This window comes from Cavia porcellus, unplaced genomic scaffold, assembly GCF_034190915.1.
Source record: "Cavia porcellus strain 051 isolate PalLab524CR breed Dunkin Hartley unplaced genomic scaffold, mCavPor4.1 scaffold_27, whole genome shotgun sequence".
NCBI classification, from domain to species: domain Eukaryota; kingdom Metazoa; phylum Chordata; class Mammalia; order Rodentia; family Caviidae; genus Cavia; species Cavia porcellus.
The window spans coordinates 12866895-12888103 of NW_026947510.1; the positions used below are offsets into that span (position 1 = coordinate 12866895).

A 21209-nucleotide genomic window follows, 5' to 3' on the forward strand; every position below is an offset into this window, starting at 1 on the left:
TATGTAATTTACAATTTATTATACTTCCTCCCCTTTGCTTGTCCTTTGGTTTTTAAATTTTTCTTTTAAGAGATAAGGTGATCATAAAAGCTTAAACTGTTTAAACATGGTGTACATAGGGCAATAAATGCCCTAGTTTAGCTAGCTGCAGAAATAGTGCAATTACTCAAGTTAAATATTTTCTAAAGGCACTCCTCTGAAGGAGTAAATTACCTGCCTAAAGAGTCATTTGTTAGACTTGAAGCTGGTTACCAGTAGTATCCTGAACTAAGAAGCAGATCTGGCAAACGAAGAAAGAAAATAAAAAGATGCTTTCAATTATGAACTCACCCATTTTAACTGGCTGATCGTTAATACACAAGTAAAGTTTCTCTCTCTGGCTGAAAATGTTAGTGTTCTCAATGAATGAAGCTTTGTTTTTCCTTTGGATTTCCTCTATTTTCATTTCTTTCCTGGGTCAGCAAGGATCAGAAGCTTTTCAGTGTGACAATGGGGTCTCCTTGCCTCCTGACAATGTGTGCGACTTCACAGACCAGTGTGGAGACAGCAGTGATGAGCAGCAATGTAAGTGTGCTTCTCCATTCTCCAGTTTCCACTCTCTGTTCACCTTCAAACCAGGGACATAAGATTCAGCTAGATTCGTAGCCCTAAGTGAATTTTACTTTATGTGCCTTATTGTAAAACTGAAACTAAAACATACTGTTTAATAGAGATGGCTTTTCATGCACAAAATTTACTTTAGTCAATAGCAAATTGCTAAAACTTTAACTGGATAGAAAAATTTATTTTAAGTCAATTTTTACTGATTAGAAAGAAAGAATGATAAGCAGAAATGTAGCTTTCAATGTTATATTAGTGGAGGAAAATTCCAAAGAAAATAATACTCTGATGGAAACTATGAACTGAGCTATGAATTTAATATGGAAATATTTGAAATTAATTTTAGCCTAAGTTTCATTTATAAAATCTTATTCCTGAGGAAGCAAACTTCAGAGAATACAGGACTTACTTTTGAATCCTGGGTGAATTATTTAATAGTTGTGAAATCGTGAACCTCCATTTTATTGTAAAAAATCATAAAGTAAAACTCATTCTCATTGGTTAGAAAATGCCCAGCCTGGAATGATGGTTTGTTGCCTGAAATATCATTAATGAAAAGGGAACAATTTACCAAAAAAAGATGTGCATAGTAGCTTGTTAGTTTCTGCAGTTTGCATCCCGTGATGAAATCTGGAAGGGATATGACATGTCAGCAGTGGAGGCTGGTGCCATTCTTGCATACAATCACTTTGATAAACATTTTCCTAACACGACTCTTGCTTTGTTGTTTGTTCATATCATTACTGATTTAATTGTCTGGAGGCTGGGTCTAATATTATTTCCAATATACAATTCTATTATAGTAGCTCACTTCACTCAAACCTGTGTTTTCTGATTTTTATTGAAGTAAAATCTCAAGAAGTATTTACAGAATTCTTCATTTTCTGCTGTAAAAATAACTCCATCTATTTGATGTTTCATTCTTTTTACATATTTAATCATCATTTTTTGCCTTGCTTTTCAAAACAAAAAAGTTACTGAAAATTTCTTCTCTGAAAAAGAAAACAGACTAGTGATTTTTCTGCCATAGTTCAGGAGGGCTATCACACTATTATTCATACTTAGTGACTTTTAAATACACAGTACAGCCAAGGACAAGGATTCATTTGTATTTGTCCAATTTTCCCAGAGGGGCTGAGTGTGGGTATGTTGCTCCTTGCTCCAGCCTTTTGGAAAGGTCCTTACTGCTCCTTGGTGAGCAGCAAAGAGGAACCACTCAGTTGGTTTGACAAGAGGAGCAAAGTCCGTTCCATTATTAATTTTCATGAAGCTTCCTTTAGCACTCTGGCTGTGATAATGTGCACAGTCTTGCTTCAGGGAAAAGGTTAATATGGAGATGGAGAAAGCTGCTGAGTGAGAAAGGTCTCCGCTGCGTGAAAATTTCTAATAACTGAGCCTTGGAGGAAGGCAAAGGCACAGATCTGTTGAATAAACACATTTCATTTTAAATGTTACATTGGGAGGTCACCTTTTGGCTTTTTCATTTTCATTTCTGAGAAGTTTTCACTTTGGTATTTTATTTAACATGTGGGCAAGTACCTGTAGATAAAATGGAGAGTCACTTTAAATGATGAGTTTCTTTTATATGCTGCACTAGGGAAGAACGTTGAAGCAATACTGATGGACAAGCAGTTTTTCCCATGAAAACTTGTGATCTTAACTTAAAGGTTAGATCTACTAAAAATCTAACTTTATGAAGTGGCCACACTTTGGGAAAAAATCAATCTGCCCACTTTAACATCCAAATGGCGTGACCTTTAAAGAAATAGATTAAAATGTAGACTTTTCTAGATAGAATTAGTTTACTGAGGCTGAAATTTTGATGCAGTCTATACTGTTAATACATTTTTGAAAATATTCTTAAATGATGGAATGTTTTAAAGAATAAATGAACCTGTTATTTTTAACTCACTGTCTCCCTAAGTTATTAAGTAGAAAAAATAAATCTTTAAATGGTATTAATTCTATTTATACATAAGTACTACATATTGGCACTTTATATAGAGTGAGTAATAAAAATATTTTGCAGGTGTAACAAATGTTTGACTTCTTCTTTATTAGGCTTCATTGACATCTTTACCCAAGAAAATATATTGTGGTGCTGTCTGTGTATTTTGTTAAATCATTTTTAAAACCACTGGATTGTTTGCTTTCATGCTGATCTATGTTGACTTGATTTCTTCATTACCTCATTTTATTAATTTGTATTGCTATTTATAATTGACAAACTATAATTTTTACATTTGAGTATATACAATGTTACGTGTGTAAAATATGCTATGATTAAATCAAGAAAGTTAGCATCTATTATCTTTTCCTTTTGGATAGGACATTTGAAATTCACTCTGTTTTTTTGAAATACATGTTGTCTTAGTTACTTTTCTTATTGCTGAGACAAAATAACCAACACCCAGAGTGAAGGGAGAAAAGGCTTATTTGGCTTACAGTTTGTAGAAATTTCAGTTCACAGTCGATTGACTCCAAGGAGGCATGGTGTAGCAGATAAGCATTGTAGAGGAGAAACATTGACAGTGGGCAGAAGGTAGCACAGCAACAAGGGGAGAGGGCAGGTCAAGATTCTTTCTGGCCCTAACGTTATATGCAGGCTACCTGCCATAGGATGAGTGTAGCACTCACACCCTTAATCCTCGCCAGAACTATGCCAAACCAGTCAATGGGCTGATTTACTAATTACACATTCTTTACACACTATGAATTACACACTCTACAGTATTGCACAAAGTAGAGTCAGTCACCTCTGAAAAAGCCCGATGACTACATGAGACTTTGGGGTAACATCTAGACACAACCATAACACACATTATTGACTATGGTTATTCTCCTATGCAGTGGATCTCAAAATTTATTCCTTCTGTGTATCTGAAACTTTGTATCTTTTGCCCAATCATTTCTCATCCTATCCCCAGCTTCTGGTAATCATCATTTAGCACATAACTTCTATGATTCTACATATAAGTGACACCATGAAGTATTTTTCTTTCTGTGTTTAATATATTCACTTAATATATTCCTAATGTAAACCAGGTTTATCTATGTTGTTGCAAATGGTGGTATTTCTGTCCTTTTAAAAACAGAACAGAATTTCATGTGCATGAACATATATACTGCATTTAAAAAATACATTCATTCATTGATTAAAATTTAGATTATCTATCTGAGCTGTTGTGCATGATCCTATTATAAATATGAGAGCAGAAATAACCTTTCAATATATTGATTTCAATTCAATATAGGGAGATTTCAATATAGGGAGATTTCTATATCTTATCATAGCCCTATGGTTAGATTTTTTGAGGAATTTCCATATTGATTTTAATATTGGTTATACTACTTTACATTCTTATCAATAGAAATGTTCCATTTTATATGCATTCTTGTCAGTCATTGTCTTTTACCTTTTTTTCCTTAGCAGCCTTTCTAATAGGTGAGAGGTGCTATCTATTACAGCCTTGTTTTACATTTCCTTAGTGATTAGTGATATTGAACATTTTGCATGTACCAGTTGACTATTTGTATGTTTTCTTTCGGGTAATGTCTAAATTGGATTCTTTTAGGGGTGTTTTAGCTATTGAGCTACATTTAGCTATTGAGTTGTTTGATTTCCTGATATTCTTTGGATACCAACTCCTTCTGTAACGTATAGTTTGCAAATTTTCTCCCATTCTGTGAATTGTCTTCTTTTTGAATTATTTCCTTTACTGTGAAAAGCTTTCCAGTTTGTTGTAACTGTATTTGTCTATTTTTGCTTGCATTTCCCAGGCTCTAGGGATCATATTAAAGAAACTCTTGATTACTTTTTCCTACCTTCTAACTTTGGGGTTACTTTGTTCTTCTTTTTATAGTTCCTTGAGGTATTTTAGAACGTTTGAAATTGTTTTTGATATAGATGTTCATCACTATGAATTTCCCTCTTAGGATTGTTTTTATACATTTTACAAATTCTGGTATGTTGTGTTTTCATTTTTCTCGAAGTATTTTTTTTTATTTCCTTTTTGACTTCTTTTGTTACCTACTGACAAATTTAATTTGCACCTGTTTGTGAGTTTTCCCCCTATTATCTATTTCTACTTGCATGCTATTGTGACCTAAGAAGATACTTGATGTGTTTTTAGTCCACTTATAGTTGATATGATTTATTTTGTGGTCTAACATGATTTGTCCTGGAGAATGTTCTGTGTGCAGGACTTCTTATGATCTTTGGGTCTTTCCTTTGGTTCCTTTGTATTTGAAGAAACAGCCATGTCTTCTGGCCTTTGCTAGTGTTCCTTGTTGGTGCTAGGCTGAGATTGTGATAGTGAGCCTGGTTACCTTGACCTTGCATTGGATTCTGTAGTTGGGCTCTCCTATAGCCTGTGTTCTGATATTGAGTAGAACTGCCAGCTCTGCTCCTTGGCTGGACTCTGTCAGAGCAGTCAGACTGCTCTGCTATCGTCTGATAGAACAAGATGTCAGGTTGTCTTTCCTGGCCAGGCATGACTGTGGACTGACCTGTGAAATTTGTAGTTGGACAGAGTCAGGTGCTGAGCTATGAAACTACTTGAGGCCTCTGGGATTTCTGTGTGGTTCCTTGTGTAGGCAAGACCAGAGGCTATGCTCTACAAATAAGTACAGACTTGGGTTTGCCTCTTGACCTGGGCTACCCTCAAGCAGAGAACTGAGGCTTGTTGCAGTTTCCAGTTGCCTGTTTGGCTGGGTATAGACAGATTCTCCTTTTCTCCAATACTTGTTGAGGCATTGGCTTCCTTGTCTTAGGATAAGAGTCTTTAGAGAGGGGTCCAGGGCTGTGTGAGGAAGCTGAGAAAATACTGAAGCCTGGCCAACCTAAAGACTGTGCTTCCTGAAGAGCAGGGCTGTTGACTAAACTCTCTCATGTGGTATGTCTCTGGGGCTCGCATGCAAGGCCCTGGAACTGCACACTGGTCATTGTAGGCCTCACCCTTGTTTTTGTTCTTTGTCTCTGATTGACCCCAGCTGGTCTAGTCCTGGCGACAGCTCCAGCACTTTTTCTTCTTCCCCCTTTTGCGTTTCCCCCTCGTCCTACTTTTTTGATGCAATGCTAAGGATCAAACCCAGGACATTATATGTACTAGACATGTGTGCTAACACTGATCTATGTTCTCGGCCTCTCCAGCCCTTTCCATGGAGCAAGATGGGATGGCCTTTGAGTGAAGTGTCAGAATGATGGGGAAGTTTTCTTCCCCATGTGACTCCTCTGTGTGTGGCATCATGCTGACTCAAGTTAAAGGCAACAGTCAAAGAGAAACTGTACCTCTTTATCAGATGTGGCTTTTTCTCAGTTCTACACATGAAGAATGTGTCTCAGCCTCACTCCCAAGTTCTGAGATATTCATAGAGGTATTTTTTATGGATAGTTGTTAGTTGGACTTTTGAAAAGAAAATGGGATGCTGTCATTCCAACATCTTGCTAGCAATGCTTTTGCACTTTCTTTTCTCTTTTATTTGTATTTATTTATTGTAATACCACATTAACTTCTATTACACAAAAAGATAGACTAATTTGTCATCTGAAAATTGGTCCAAATTATGATATGCAAAACTTTTACTTTGTTTTCTTTTTACTTAACAATATATATAGTAAAATTATTTTTGCTGCTATCATTTAAGTTCAAATCAACCAGATTATGAAATGTGCTATTAATGCAGTGTAGAAATATATCCTGCGTGATGGATTCCTCTCGCTGATACGTCATCAGTTACTTAAAATTCTAGAAAAGATTCTTAGATGATCACTTTGGTATACCTGAAATTGGTATTAATTAGCTGTTAATTTTCTATGATTGAAAAGGGAGCCTAGCTTACTACTGTTCACCATTAGAACCTAATTTACTAGGATTGAAAAAAAAATATATTCAGATTATCTGACATTTTTATCCACTATCATATGTTGCACATAAGAATATTTCTATTCATTCTTGAGCTCTATATGTTTATATTGAGTGTTCTATTTTTATGTGAACTAGGAATCTGTTTTTTATGTTTATGATTTACTGAACTATATAATGAAATTTTGAGGTTATACCTAAATTCTTTTGTTTTTGAATTCAGAAACAATTATTTTAAAAATGCATCTACTTTATATACATGTAAATATATATGTGAAAAGTGGCAGTTAACTTAGAAATACACTTTAAAAATCCGAGCAGTGATAACATTTAACCAGATGATGTTAAATAATTCAAATAATATTTCTTTCATAGGATGACATAAAAGGCAACTACCTTTAAAAGTAATTGGTTCATGAAAGAACTTGAAACTAAAGCAATAAAAAATTAAATGTGAAATTTCATGGGCACTGTTCATGGTAGTATGCCACTGAATGCAAAATGTTTTATGAATGATATTTCTAACATGAAAAATCCTATAGACTGTAACATTAGGTGTTAACCAGTTCACAATGCTGTCAGAAGCACATGGACTAGTCAGAGGCACGTGGACTAATTGGGCGACTCAGTCAATCTCTAGGACATCAGAATTATATATATAAGAAATGTAATAAACATGTTGGGCTTTTCTGAACAAAATTAGAAAAATATAGATACATAGAAAAAGTTCATGTCAACACTCCAAATTCCTTAATGAAATTCTTCTGTAGTATACATAGGTATATTTTTATGGAACTAACTTTTATGTTAATTATATTTTAGTGCAAAATCTAATTAGGATAAGTTTTGGAACCTAATAAAGTCTCTTGCAAGTTCATTTATAAAAATGAGTGGTAATAGCTTGAAGGAGAGAAGATTAATGGAAAAGATTTTTCTACTAATGAGAAAGAAGTTTCTTTAATAGATTTAGATCAATGTATCATGTCTATGGAAGTTAATAATTAGAGAAGAAAATGATTGTTAGACATCTTAGGCATATCTATATCTTTAATACATAGTGATGTCATGTCAAATATAAGAAAGCATCATAGATACTGATAGTTTCAACTGATTTTTATGCCAAACATGAAAGCAGTTTCTATTCAAAATCTCACCAAATCCTCATGAAGCACCAAGATAGTAGGAGATTGCCATGACCCATAGGGCCCTTGAAGTTCTTGGGGTGAAGGACTGAGAGCTTGAGAAAATAAAGAAGAGGCCAAACTGGGGTCAGGGGGAGCCCTTATCCTCCTGATGTGAGGAAAGGAACTGCTTAACCAATCAATGTAGCATGTTTATTTATATACTCCGAAGGATAATGTCAGTTTCAACCCTGCTGCCTAGCAAACCATTGCTTGGATTATCTAGAGGCTTGGTATTTTTCTGGGCTGTAGAAACTTCTTCACATGGCTTGCTCTGGGCACTCTTTGTTTTTGATATGGTCATATCCTGGCCATGTCACAACCCAGCATGTGCAGTCAATTTCCAGCTTCAGTTGCTCCCAACAGGAGATATTATTGTTCACATTGTATAGGTTGAGAAAATGATGCTTAGATTAGGAAAAATAAAATACCAAAGGACGCAGGGCTTCTTAATTTCAGATTAACAATTATCTCTGTGATTCTAGAACCTGTGATAGGAATCATCATATAATACTTTCATTGTATACAATAAATGACTGTGATACGATTTCATGAAATAAATTGCTTACCTGCTACAACACCCAAATTATTAAAAAAATGCCATGTTAAAATTAAAATTATAATCTTTATTTTACTTGATATTTAGCTTTGGAAAGGCAAGCAAAATTTCTCATTTTGATGTGCAAAAACTGCAAAATGTGTTTGCTAGATATTGATGACAAATAATGGAATGTGGAAATTATGTAAAGTAAAATTAACTAAGTAAAAAAAATCATTAAATTAGAATATTTCAATTAAAAGATTCAGTGTGTCAAAACCTTTGTAAGTGAAATGAAAAAAGAAAACCTTTTGAAGTATGCATTACAAATAATTCCGTTCCAGGTCAAGAAATCAAAGAAAATATGCATTGTTTCATAGAACTAAGGAAAAAAAACCCAATCAAAGCTTACTCATATACAAAGTACCACATGTAATGAAATGGTCGATTTCACAAAATGGCCAATCACAAAAGCAAAAACCTTGTCAATAATATTTTTATTTTTTGGTTCTGGGAATTGAACTCATGACCTCATTCTTGCCAGACAGGTACTTGTGAATAATATTCTTAATGAAATAAAAATATGAAGAAAATCTTCAATATTTGAAGAGTATGAGAAGATAAACAGTAGCATAAACTACAGGTAGAAGCATTATAATAATTCCTTTTTAAATATTATTTTTTGTGATGAGTAAGGGTTTAAAAATGTTCACATCCTTTGAATCATCATTTCATTTTTTGGCACTTGTACTAAAGGACAATTTAAAATATTTTCTTCAAATATTATTATGTCCTCATAATATTACTGAATAAGGAGAATTAGAAAACTAATTTTATGATATTAGGATAGTGGTTAAATAAATTATGATACCTCTATAATATGGACATTTGTGAAGCCATCTGTCACATTTTTATACTATTTAAAAGTAAATAAGCCTCACTATATATTCTTATTGGAAAGTTGTGATTATGACCAATAAATGCACTTAAAATATAGATTGGAATGCTCTTATGTTTACATTTGATTTTTTTGTGTATATTTTTCTAAAAGAGTATCATTTTTGTAGTCAGAATAAAATAGGTTTAAATTATCTAAGAAACGCATTAACTGTTATGTTTATTCTAGAAATATAATAAGTTAATATTACACATGTTGACCATGTGACAGTACTTTTTTTTCCTTTTTTCTCCTTTTTTCTCAGGTGTAATGAATACAGGTTTTATTTTTCATTTTGTACAGATGTTATTTGATAATCAAAGTGTGGAAATGGAGAATTTGCTAATATAACTTTGTATCAAAGTTATATTAGCAAAAGCAGTCAGTGTCAACAAGAAAAAATGTCCATATAAAATCTGAGAACCACATGGTGATCCTCTCTGTGTTCAGGTCCTGGCAGCTATCTTTTCCCATCACAGTTCCCTAGGAGTTAAGAAGTAAGAGCCTTTTACTTTATTTTGGAGCAGAGTGCCACGGGTCCCTCTGTCACACATGTGTGCCCCCTGATATCCACATACTCCCCTGGTGGTGAGCGTCTGGCCCGTGCACTGGTTGTCAAGGATAGACCTCCTTCCACAGCAGTAGTAGTGGCCCAAGGGCCTTCTCTGTGCTGGGGTTTCTCAGCGTGGGGCAGCTCACCTGCGGCCCTGAGCTCAGTTCCCTGACACTGGTCTAGAAGTTGCTTGACCACAACACAGGCAAAAACAATTCCTTCTTAATGTGGCTTCTGGAGGCCTGGGCCATTTTCTTCCTCCTCTCTCAAGAGCAATTTACTTCCTTTAAGTCTGCTTCTGTCTCTGCAGGGTTCTTTTCAGAGCCCCGTACCCCTCAAGATGGAGAATCTTTTGATCTCTCAATGTATTTTTTTCCAACGCCAGTTCTGTGACATTAGGTTGGTGTCCTGCATCCCCCATGTCTCCTCCATTTTAGTTGTTCAAGAACCAATTTCTGATCAAAATTGAACAGTGTTTTCTCTTGCCTTGCAGTTATAATGGTTCTAACTTTCCTAGCAGCAATTGTCAGACTGGGGTCATACTGGGAGTGAAGACAAAAATGTATATGTTTTTTAAGGTTTCAAGGCTTTTTTGCAAGTGACCTTCTTGAAGAGCTTGAGTGTCAGGGCAGGCTCCTCTAATGCCCAGGAAGGATGTGGTGTCACTGTTGATGAATTTGCTCCAAAGAAGTAGGGCCCTGAAGGACAGTGAAGGAGAAAGAACCAAAGGACCAAGAGAGGGTGGGCCCTGTTGACCAGGAAGTCATGTAATGGGAAAAGTGAGGAGCTATGTGCATCATCTTCTCACTGTATGTCATAGATGGTCTGTTTTAATGGCAGTGACACTGAACCTAAAATTTTTTTTCAGACATCATTGCATAACCACAAAGATCACCAGGATACATAGTAGAGCATCTGAACTGGGAGCTCACAGCTTGGAAATCTTGCTGCTGTGGCTGCTTTGGGGACCACAAATCACTAGGGTAGGTGGACCCAGAGAAATCTCCATTTATTTTATGTTGCTTGAGATACTGTACACATCCTCACTCCTGGATACCAGTTTTTAAAATGACCAGAGGTTTTTAGGTTGTAAACAGAAAATATATAAAATATTCATAGGAAATACCTCACATTTTTTAGTCTGTCTTTCCCACTGTGCATTCTTTGATCTTTTATATAATTTGATGCAACAATTTAAGCACACTAGATGGGTAGTTCAGACAAATAGCACAGTATCCTTTATGTTTATTTCAATGCACATAACTGTTATTACCATTTTACTCTAAGAAGTCTCTGCAGATCTTCTGGACTGGTGGGATATGTGCCATAATCGTAAAACTGCTGCATTATGGAGTAGTAAACTCTTTAAAGTCCTAGAAATCAGCAAGCCCGGTTTATCTATGTAGAGGAGACAAGATCTTAGCTCTGCACGTCAGTTACTTGAGATGTGCAGCTATCTACTGGTGACTAAAAACAGGAGGTTCTGACAATACTGTGTTAGAAATAGGAGTAAACTCAGACCTTGAAACAGTGCCTAAAACCTGGTTTTCATTCACTGGACAACTTTAGAGGAAATTCCCAAGACAAAACGACCTATTAGTCATTGATGTCAGGATATGTATACAAATCTCTTCCAAATTGTTTTCTTTCAATAACACTTAAATTTTTGAAATTTTATTCATATGTGTATGCTTTATTGTTGTCGCAAATAATTTCCGATTTGTTGTACATGAACTACATTAATGGTCAGACACTTGTGTCAGGTGAAGTGGAACAAGAGATAACTGTAAAGAAGAAGTAGAATAGTGTGGTGGTGTGCAGTGGTGTATGGTTTTACAAAGGCAAAGACAGAATAAAGCTTGAGCCCATAGCATTGCACACTGGTGTCAATGGATCTGATGAATGGTCTCTGAAATATTCCTAAGAATGACCAGAGGATGCAAAATCAGAAGGAGGCGGTATGCAAGACCCATGGTAAGGGACCTGAGAATGTTGGGTTCACAAGATGAAGGCTTTGACTATTTGAACAGACTTGCATATCTTTGTACGGAAAGAAAATGAACTAATGAACACTTTGTTGAAATTTCTGATGAGGGAGAACCAAAAATCCTTTCAGAGAGTAAGAGATGTACATGCAAATTATAAATATTTACTTTGACTGATAGTAGTATGTCTAGTAGATTACTATTTATTTTCATTAAAACAAATATGTTAACAAAGATTTTTATTCTTTCTATGTTATCTTTTCTCGTTGCTCCAGCACTACTTTTCATGTAAGAGAACTGATTTTAATTCTGTGCCTGTATATGAGTTTCAGAAAAACAAAACTTGAGCAAGGGCGAGGCTTTGTTTGTAGGGAGATGTGTGTCTGTCAAGTTCCTTCTTTATTTTGGAAAAAAGTGTTCGTAAAATACTGTTCATGTCAATTACACTATTAGAAACTTTTCACAGTTGGAAATTACTGGATGACTTGGATACTGATAGATGCATAATATAAATCATTATCTTGAATATATTTTGATATCTAGAATTTTCTCAGAATTGAGAAATGTTTTTGTTCATAATGGACAGTGGAAATATGAGAGAAAAGATGAACCATATGTAATGGGAGTTGTTCTTTCATCTCTGACTTTATGCAAAAGTGGCAGTGCTTCTTGCATATAAAAACCACAAAGTTCCAAACTAAAGAAGTACTTTCAGAACATACTAAAAATTGGCTGCACAATGAATCTTTCTGCCAGAGAGAGACTAAAACTATACTGGAATTTTATTTTGTCCTATCCTGCAGTACAATTTATTGCAGCTCCAACAAAAGATGCCTTACAACAAATAGAACAAACGATAAGGCCACATAACCTGGTAAGATTGTTCTTATTTAAGGTAAAACTAAGAGGAAAATAAAGAAAAAAACCTGCTAAGCATGCTTCTATGTAATGATAATACATTTTCTGAATTACAAACATTTTCTACAATGTTTTCAAAAATTGTGAAAAAAAAAAAACCCATTATCTCCATTAGGGGAGGAAGCTTCCATAGTTCTATTTCTAGAACACTGATTGCTACCTGAGAGTCAGTTCATCTAAATACACTGATCACTGGTTTACTGAGTGATGGATGACTAGAAAAACCATATGCTGCACTGTTGGCTTTCACCCTGCAATTGGATGAAACCATTCAGATTTTCCAAGTGCAGTCACAAATTGGTACTGGACTGCTTTGAAACTCATCAAACGAGGTACTCCAAGGGCTTTGTAGCCAAAATTTTGTGCTTGTGTTAGTTGTTTGGAATTCCACATGCAAGCTAGAACTTAGCAGACTGCCTTAGTGACACACCACGGTTTTCAGTTAAAATAATTTTCTTGGTACTCCTTGTTTCCTGTCTTCCTTGTATCTCCCAGAACCAATTAAGTACAAGTATCAAGGTCTTTTCCTGTAGTCATTTCCTGTTTTGTTGCTTGTGTCTATAAAGTTACATCACCAAGAAAGATACTCACTTTGTGAATTCTCTTTGAAATTTCAAAGACACCTGGAAACATCAAATGTGAACTGTTTATTTCACAAGCAAAATGTCTTTGAAGCCAGTATGTGTGGACACATAGACCTACTACTGTGCTTGTCATTTTTGGACATTTTTATGTTTGTATGTGTTATGAGTTAGATCTAAAATGTCACCTAAAGATCTCATATTTCCACAGATGGGGCTATAAAGGCAATTGGATCATGGATACTCGTCAGTAGATTAACCCACTGATGAGTTTCTAATTGAATATGTTGTCAGGAGTTACAGCCTAGTTGGAAGAGGAATGTCATTGGGGGCATGACCTGGATGAATGTATACTTTTTAAAATGTATTTAACTAGTAAAAAAAGAAAAAAGTTATTTAATTAGTTAAGTACTTATTTTTAATTAGTACATGTTTTCAGTACATATTTATATTCTTGTGTGGGGTTGGTATATGTACATAACATATTTTAGTTCTTTTTTTCATTCCATTTCCTTCTTCTCTCTTCCTTGATCCTTTTCCCATTTGAGAAAGATTTATCTCATATCTTTTATTATATGTCTTTTATTTTCCTCTTTATTTATACTGTGGGTTTCTCATGTAACAGAAACCATATGATACAGTTTTCATTTAACATTACGCTCTCAGGTGCATCCATTTTCCTATAAGTGATTTGAATTATCTTTATTGTAGAGTAGTATTCCATTATGTGTAGATGCCATATTTTCTTTATACTTTCAACTGTAAATGGACCTGTACGCCACTTCTAAGTGGTAGCTATTCTGAATCATGCTTCTGTAAACTTGAGTATGCATGTATTGGTATAATATGATGTCCTTAATCCTCAGGTAAGTACCTGGGTCAAATGGAATATCTACTTTTAGTTTTGTGAAGACTCTCCATACTGATTTCCATAATAGTTGTACTAGTTTTCATTGCTGACAACAGTGTAGAAGGGTACATTCTTGTCCCTGGCTGCTCCCTTCTCTCAGTTTCTGGCTGCCATGGAGTGAGCAGCTGTCCTCTGTCAGTTACATCCACCGTACTGCTTCTGCCTTGGAGCCAGTTGACTTCAGACTGAACCCACTGGAAACCTTAAGCCGAGTAGACCTCTTCTATGTGAGTTGCATGTGTCATATATTTTGACCCAGTGATGGGAATGTGACAGATACAGAAGTACACATCACTTCTCTGTGCACATATTTAAACACTAGGCTTGGTTACAAATCCCAAGAGAAGGCTTACATTCTGTGATGAAAGTTAACAAATTTACAAAAACAAGAAACTTTACTCACAGCTTTTAAATAAATTTTCATTAAAGGAATGTGAATAGAATAGAATATTTTCTACTCTCCAGGTTAACTGCGCCACTTTCCAGTATACTAGTCTCAAAAGGCTTGATTGAATTTGGAAGACAATATTCGTATTTTGAGAGGAATGGAAAGTGTATTTAGGAAAAAAAACACAAAAGGAATTGATTTATTCATGCGTTAGTTTATAAATGGAAAATTTATCTTTGAAAATTTTTAATTTTATATTCAGGGCCTTGAATTCTTCTTTAAAGAAAGTACTGAAAAGCCGTTAGGTCTTTTGGCAAAACTGCTACTCTGGTACAGTGAGTTATAGGCAAACAGCTAGTAACATTTATAGTACTTGAGTAACTACAACTGCAAGATGGAGTGAATGCTACAACTTATTAGCATTTATGGAGAATCAAAGATCTACAAAGACTGGAGACCTCCTTTCAAGATTATTAGCAATGTTAAAACTAGATGTGGTTTGGTAATCTTTTTCTCTTGACATAAAACTCATCAATAACAAAGTTCTTGTCAAAGATTATTTCCTGAAGATATTTACCTATGTGAATCTGATTTATTTCACTTGTGAGTGTGATCTGTACACAAATAGATAACTATATTACTAATCTCTGTTGCTTCATCAAAAAGAATAGTTTGTACTTTCAATGTTTGATTGTTTATTTTTGATACCTAAATCTTGTAATCTGAATGACTTTGAAGATAACGATACGCAATATATTAACTTGTGTTAATTTCCTATTATTTTGTTTTGAAATTCTGTATAATTTTTATTCTTTTTTTTTTGCTTTTAAAGTTTGAAAAAAAGAGGATTTCAGTCTCTTGAAGACAAAAACAATTGTTTGAGAAAATTATAACTTAGTATTGGTCAATTCTGGTAGGAGCTGTGAAGGTGCTGATTCCATTTGCTAACTCTTTTCTGAGTTAGGCTTTTTCCTAAATATCTATTGGTGAATTCTGAAATTATCACTGTTGGAATAAAGCATAGGAGAAAAGCTTCATGGTATCAGACTTAGAGTTCTTTTATATGTCAGCAGAAGCACAGAAAATGAAAAAACTAAATTAGGTTATATTAAAATATTTATTCATTAAATATTCAACCAGGTAAAAAGGCAATAACTACAATGTGAGACAACTTTAGCAAATCATACAGTGGGTAAGGATGATATTCAAATACAAAAGAAGGTACAACTGACAGCAGAAAACCAAATCAAGGCACTTCATTCAAACATGGGCAATGGACTTGAGTAGACATTTCTCCAGAAAAGATATGAAAGTGTCCAGTAATCTGATGAAGAGATGTCAGCATCACTGATCACTAGGGAAATGCAAATCGATACCACAATAGATACTACTTCATATTTTATGTTATAAAAGTAGCAAACAACAAAATCTGGAAAATAATGCGTTGGTGAAGATGTGGAGAAACTGGGGCACAGACTTTGCTGATGGGACGTGAAAAATCTTACAAATTGCAAAGCATGTCAATTCTTTAAAAAAATTAGAATTACCATGTAATTCAACAATTTTTATGAGAATAAACCCTAAATAAGTGCTAGTAGGAAATAGCAGATATTTGTTCAGTCATTCATAGAAGCTCTATTCACAGCACCTTAAAGCTGGAAATACCTAAGTGTCCACGGATGTACACATGTGAAGTACGTGTGTATGTATGTGTATATACATGTATACACACAAGCACATACACGTATACATACATTTACACAAACACATACGCATACACACATTTAGCATCAGAAAGGAAGGGAATGTTGATATACGCTACAACATGGGTCAGCCTTGAAGACATGATGGTAGGTGAAATAAGGACATTCCCCCAGAGCAAATACTGCCTGCTTCTACTTGTAAATTATCTGATGTGGTCAGATTCATTGACACAAAAGCTAGAATACCGGTTACAGAGATTTGGGGTAGGAAGGAATGAGGAAATAATTATTAATGGGTAAAATGTTTCATTTTGGGAATCTGAAAAACATTCTAGGATGGATGGTGATATGTTAAATACAACAGGACTCTATGCTTAAAAATGGTGAAGATGGTAAGTTTCATATAATGTGTATGTGGCCTTGTATAAAAAATTTAAGATTTATTGTTATAGAAAGACAAGCATGCTTCATGGAACTTTTAGGGAAAAAAGACACGCATGATTAATTTTGGCTCAGGCAAGACTGAAATAAATGTACTTTGCTTTCAATGTTTTCTACTTTATTCCACCCATTTCTGTATCTTTTTGCTGGTTCTTACATTATGCACTGATTTCTAAGAACCTTATGTTGTAATCATTTAGCCAGAATAATTTCCTGAGTTCTTGTGTTCTGATTATCTGAGCTTCTTCACTGGTACAAATTTAAAGCTTTTTTCCTCCCCATTTCCTCAGAAGCATGCCCCAAGTAACTGTTAGTTTGGGATATAATTTAAGGTTTTTCTTTCTACTGTGGTATGTGAGATTGAATCTGTGAGAGATTCTTCAGCAATTCTTTAATGGGAGAATCTGCAGTGTGGAAGCCAGTCAGGAGAACAATTGTGCCTTCCAAGCAAACTGCAGAACACAAAGTGGAGACCTTTTCCCTCTTTGACTGCAGTAGGCCTGACCTTAAGAGTCATTTATTTGAAAACAAAATGATGACTTTTGTAATTTGGAAAAGCGCAGGAACTGGATACTGGTGATAATGCTTCATGGCTTGTCATTCTCCATCTATGTTACTCCACACCAGTGGCTGTAGTGACAATAATCTATATGGTGACACATTTTACCATAACACATAGTTTCAGATTTGAGTGTGGATGTGGGGCATATGAAACTAAAAACTGAACCAAAGAAATTATTCATATAATTTTAAAATGTGCGATTCTATCGTGGGAAAAATGAACACATAGAAAAATTTCTGATGCATCTTTAAATATTTCAACAATTTTAAGATTGCTTTTAAAAACAAAATTAGTTGAAAATGTGTGCTGATTAGATTCATTTTATAAAATAAAGAACCCCTGTTGAGACTATTCAGCAGAAAAATGTTTTTGGTTTTAACACTTCCAGAAATTATCATCATTACTCTGTGTATTAAAGAGAACAAAGAACATTTCAAACAGAGATCAGCTAAGTAATTTCTTGGTATATAAGACTCATTTGCCACCATTGGAGAATGTGTGTACATTTTATACATGTAACTGTAGAAATAAGCTAATAAAATAAGTTAGAGTATTTTGTGATCAATGACTTAAAACACATCTGGGAATGAAAACTTAAAAATGAATGTATTCATGTAAATACATGGATAAATACAAAAGCTTTGTAAGGAGTGGAAGAAGGGTTGAAGTAAGGAGAGAGGATAAGGGAATAAAGAATTAAGAAATGTATACAGATACAAACTTCCTCTAATGAATGTGATCATTATATATATCAAAAATGTATTGACAAAATTAAATTTTTTTTGTCTTTTTGAGACAGGGTCTTGCTATGCAGTTCAGGCTAGCCTTGGGGTCACTTTGTAGACCAGGCTGGTCTTGAACTTGCAAACAATTCTCCTACCTCAGCCTCCCAAGTGCTGGGATTACAGGAGTGTGCCACCATTCCTGGTTTGATAAAATTAATTTTAAAAAATATGGAAAAAATAGGGGCTGGGGATTTATCTCAGCGGCATAAGCACCTGCCTTGCAAGCAGGTGGTCGTGAGTTCGATGCCCGGTACCGATGAAAAAAAAAAAGAAAAAAAAGTGTAAAAAAAAATATGGAAAAAATAGTAATAAAGCAGGCTTAGTCAATGTTGTCTAAAACTGACCTTTCTAAATCAGTTTTCACTTTTCATGATGAAGAAAATTTACTAGATACGGTATTTTTATTAAATAATATTGTTACAAAAGACAAATAAAAATCATGGTCATATGACTGGGCTGCTAGGTACATCTATTAATGGCATGTTTATTTCTGCTGAGGCTAATGCAACTAGCCGAGAAAAAAGAAGTTGTCTAAAGGCAAGCTCCTAGCTGCCAAGGTCTGCAACTAGGGAGGGGCTATTTGCAATGGAGAGCATCTATTTTTATTTGTTTATTTTTATTTTTATTTTTGTTTTGGATTTAACAGTATATTATGATTTATAAGTGTTTTTCTGAAGCATCATTGAACCTCGTAGAAGTAAGCATGCAGAATAAAAACATAGAAGTAAGTCTGCAAAATAAAACATACTTTAAACATGTTCAAGTCATTAGATGATCTGAAATTTCAGATCACTCCGTCACTTCATTATTATGCAGTGGCAGTCAAGTAGTCCTTAAGTTCAGCCAGTGACTGCAGTGAGCCTCCTGCAGCCACTTTCGCTGTGAATGCAGATGTCTATGTTACTCTCTGTCGTCTGGCCTTTTCCTTTCTGGTTAAGATGACTGTGGATGACCTCTTCGAGCTCCAAGTCGTCACTGTATCTTTTCTCCAGGAAAGTTTTTCCATTCACATAGCTTTTTCCCATTGCCATGGCCTTCTAGGTGAAGAAAGCACCAGGTGGGTCTGCCTGAAACAAATATCCTCACCTCTCATTCCATCACACTTGGAGGGACACCACCTGACTGGGTGTGCTCCTGCATCGCGGAAGCTGCTCTCTGTTCTTGCTGGGCTGAAGGGGTGGCTCCTGTTGAACAAGGTAGTGCTGCCCAGCGAGTTTCTCAGCTTTGAGCACAGGCACCCTGTGATCGGGGCCCATGCCACTGCACACCAAATCTGTGTGCTTGCTAATTGGCTCTACTTTGCGTGCCCTTTGCTTATCATACAAAGTAAGTCTCTGTTCCTTCTCAGTTGCCGACACTACACCATTTGCAGCTTTAATTCCCACTGAAGGGGCTCCTCCAGCTAAAGCAGTCAATGTATATTCAGGCTAGACAAGCCTACCAGATGGGCTGCAGGTTGTGAGCAAAAACTGTAACAGCATTCTGCCATTTGTACCCAGAGAGCCCTAGCACTGAGAGCCTCTCTTTTTAGAATGGGACGTATGCAGATGTAGGGTAATGGAGTAAAGCATGCATGGTTAGTTATTGGGAACAAGCAGGTGTGAAATTGTCTGATTCTTCCGAGCTTCTGGGTCAGTTTTATATGGGGGTGGGGGTGGTGAAAATGTCTCTGTTATGGAAAAAAGCACCAAGCTTTCCTCTAGTGCTGAGATTTGACAGGGAGATGTTACGCTTTATCCCAGAAGTTTATCCCATGGATGGCTCACTTGCAGGAACATCTGTGATTTGTCTCCCAGGTCTAAAATTCTGATATGACAGGATGGTAGAAAGATTAACTCTGAGTTGAAAATGTAACTTTAACAGTAATTCCTTTCCAAGGTGCTTAACAGTTATAAAGTAATTTTATGTCATTAGATCCACAGCAGTTATTTGAAGAAGATTATTCTGAACCTGTAAGTGAAAAAAAGGTTTTGTTATGGTTGAAGAGCATAGTGAAGGCATCCAGTTACAAGAGACCAAATCAGGATTAGGTCTTCGGTCAGCAGACCACCTGTAACATTCTTTCTATTTGAACGGAATTTTTTCTGCATGGTATTGTATGGTAATGTCACATGTAACAAAGCTTTGATTTAAGAAGGTGGATTTAGAATTGTTAAGCATAATCCTTGTGTTAATCTGTATTTGTCATTTGTTGCTAACTTTTCTTTCTCTACTATTGTCTTATTTCTGAAGCAGCCAAAATGAGATGGTAAAAACTCATTTTGTTCTGGTTTTCTCATTAGGCTCCAACTATGAAAGGTGCGACTTTGAGGATGGGTTGTGTGGTATGGAACAAGATCAAAACCTGCAACTGGGCTGGACAAAGACAAATGGGATGACTAGCCCGTCACCTCCATTTCGTGATCACAGCGGGGACACGTCTGGTAAGTGCTCTGAGTTTGTTTCCTTTTTTCCTTGTGTTATTATTTTCATTTATTTATTCCCTCCATGTTTTTGTTTTAAGTCTTTGTTTAAGTAAGTGGAATCTTATTCTATATTTACATATTAATAAATATAATGTCTACTTTTATGTATTCTTTAAAGATTTCTTCAAATATGCAGATTCTAAAATATCACATCAGATTCTCATAACTGGATTCCTTGGATCCTGGCAGGTCTATCTAGATACTAACTGGTACTTTTCTAGTTCTTTTGATTCTGTGAAAATTATAAAATGTGATCATGATAATATGACATAGGTTAATTAGGCAGTCAGATTTCTTTGCTCTTTGTTGGGCTGATTTCAGCTCTGTCTCGGAGCATTTGTTTAATCAGACTGACTAAAAAGCTCTAAGGGCTGTTCACTAGGGGGTTAGACTTTCATTCTTTTCTTCACTTATTAACAAATGAACTTTAGTCACTCAACATTTGTACCATGTGATTATTTTGTATGAGTGAACAGAAATAAAGCCCATATTGACTGTTCTCTGATAAGGTTCCATACAGCACAAAGGGAGGTGATGCGGCAATAAATAAAGGCCAGTTATTTTTGTGAGAGTGATGCTTCCTTCAGATAAATGCAATTAAATGCCGAAATATGACTATTGCCTTGGGGATGATTTAAAGTAAGCAAATGCTTAGCATTAGGTAGTAATTTGGAAATGTTTACATGAATATTGCACTTGTGGATTTAAATCTTGGGGCTGTTATTCCCTGGTTGGAAGTTCTTGCAAAATTTACTTCACTGAGTCTTAGTTTGCTAAAATTAGGAAGAGAATAATGAT

General features: G+C 35.2%; 1 protein-coding gene and 1 pseudogene across 1 annotated transcript in view; one reads left to right on the plus strand and one right to left on the minus strand.

Annotated features, from left to right (window-relative positions):
• Positions 1-253: 253 nt before the first annotated feature.
• Positions 254-21209, plus strand: part of Malrd1 (MAM and LDL receptor class A domain containing 1) — a 647937-nt gene continuing 626981 nt past the window's right edge. Inside the window, exons 1-2 of the mRNA XM_063237894.1 lie at positions 254-564; positions 20229-20369. Coding sequence (XP_063093964.1) covers positions 387-564; positions 20229-20369 — 319 coding nt within the window. The 5' untranslated portion in view covers positions 254-386. The remainder of the gene's footprint in view (positions 565-20228; positions 20370-21209) is intronic.
• LOC134473601 (proteasome subunit alpha type-2-like) lies at positions 18755-19427 on the minus strand (annotated as a pseudogene).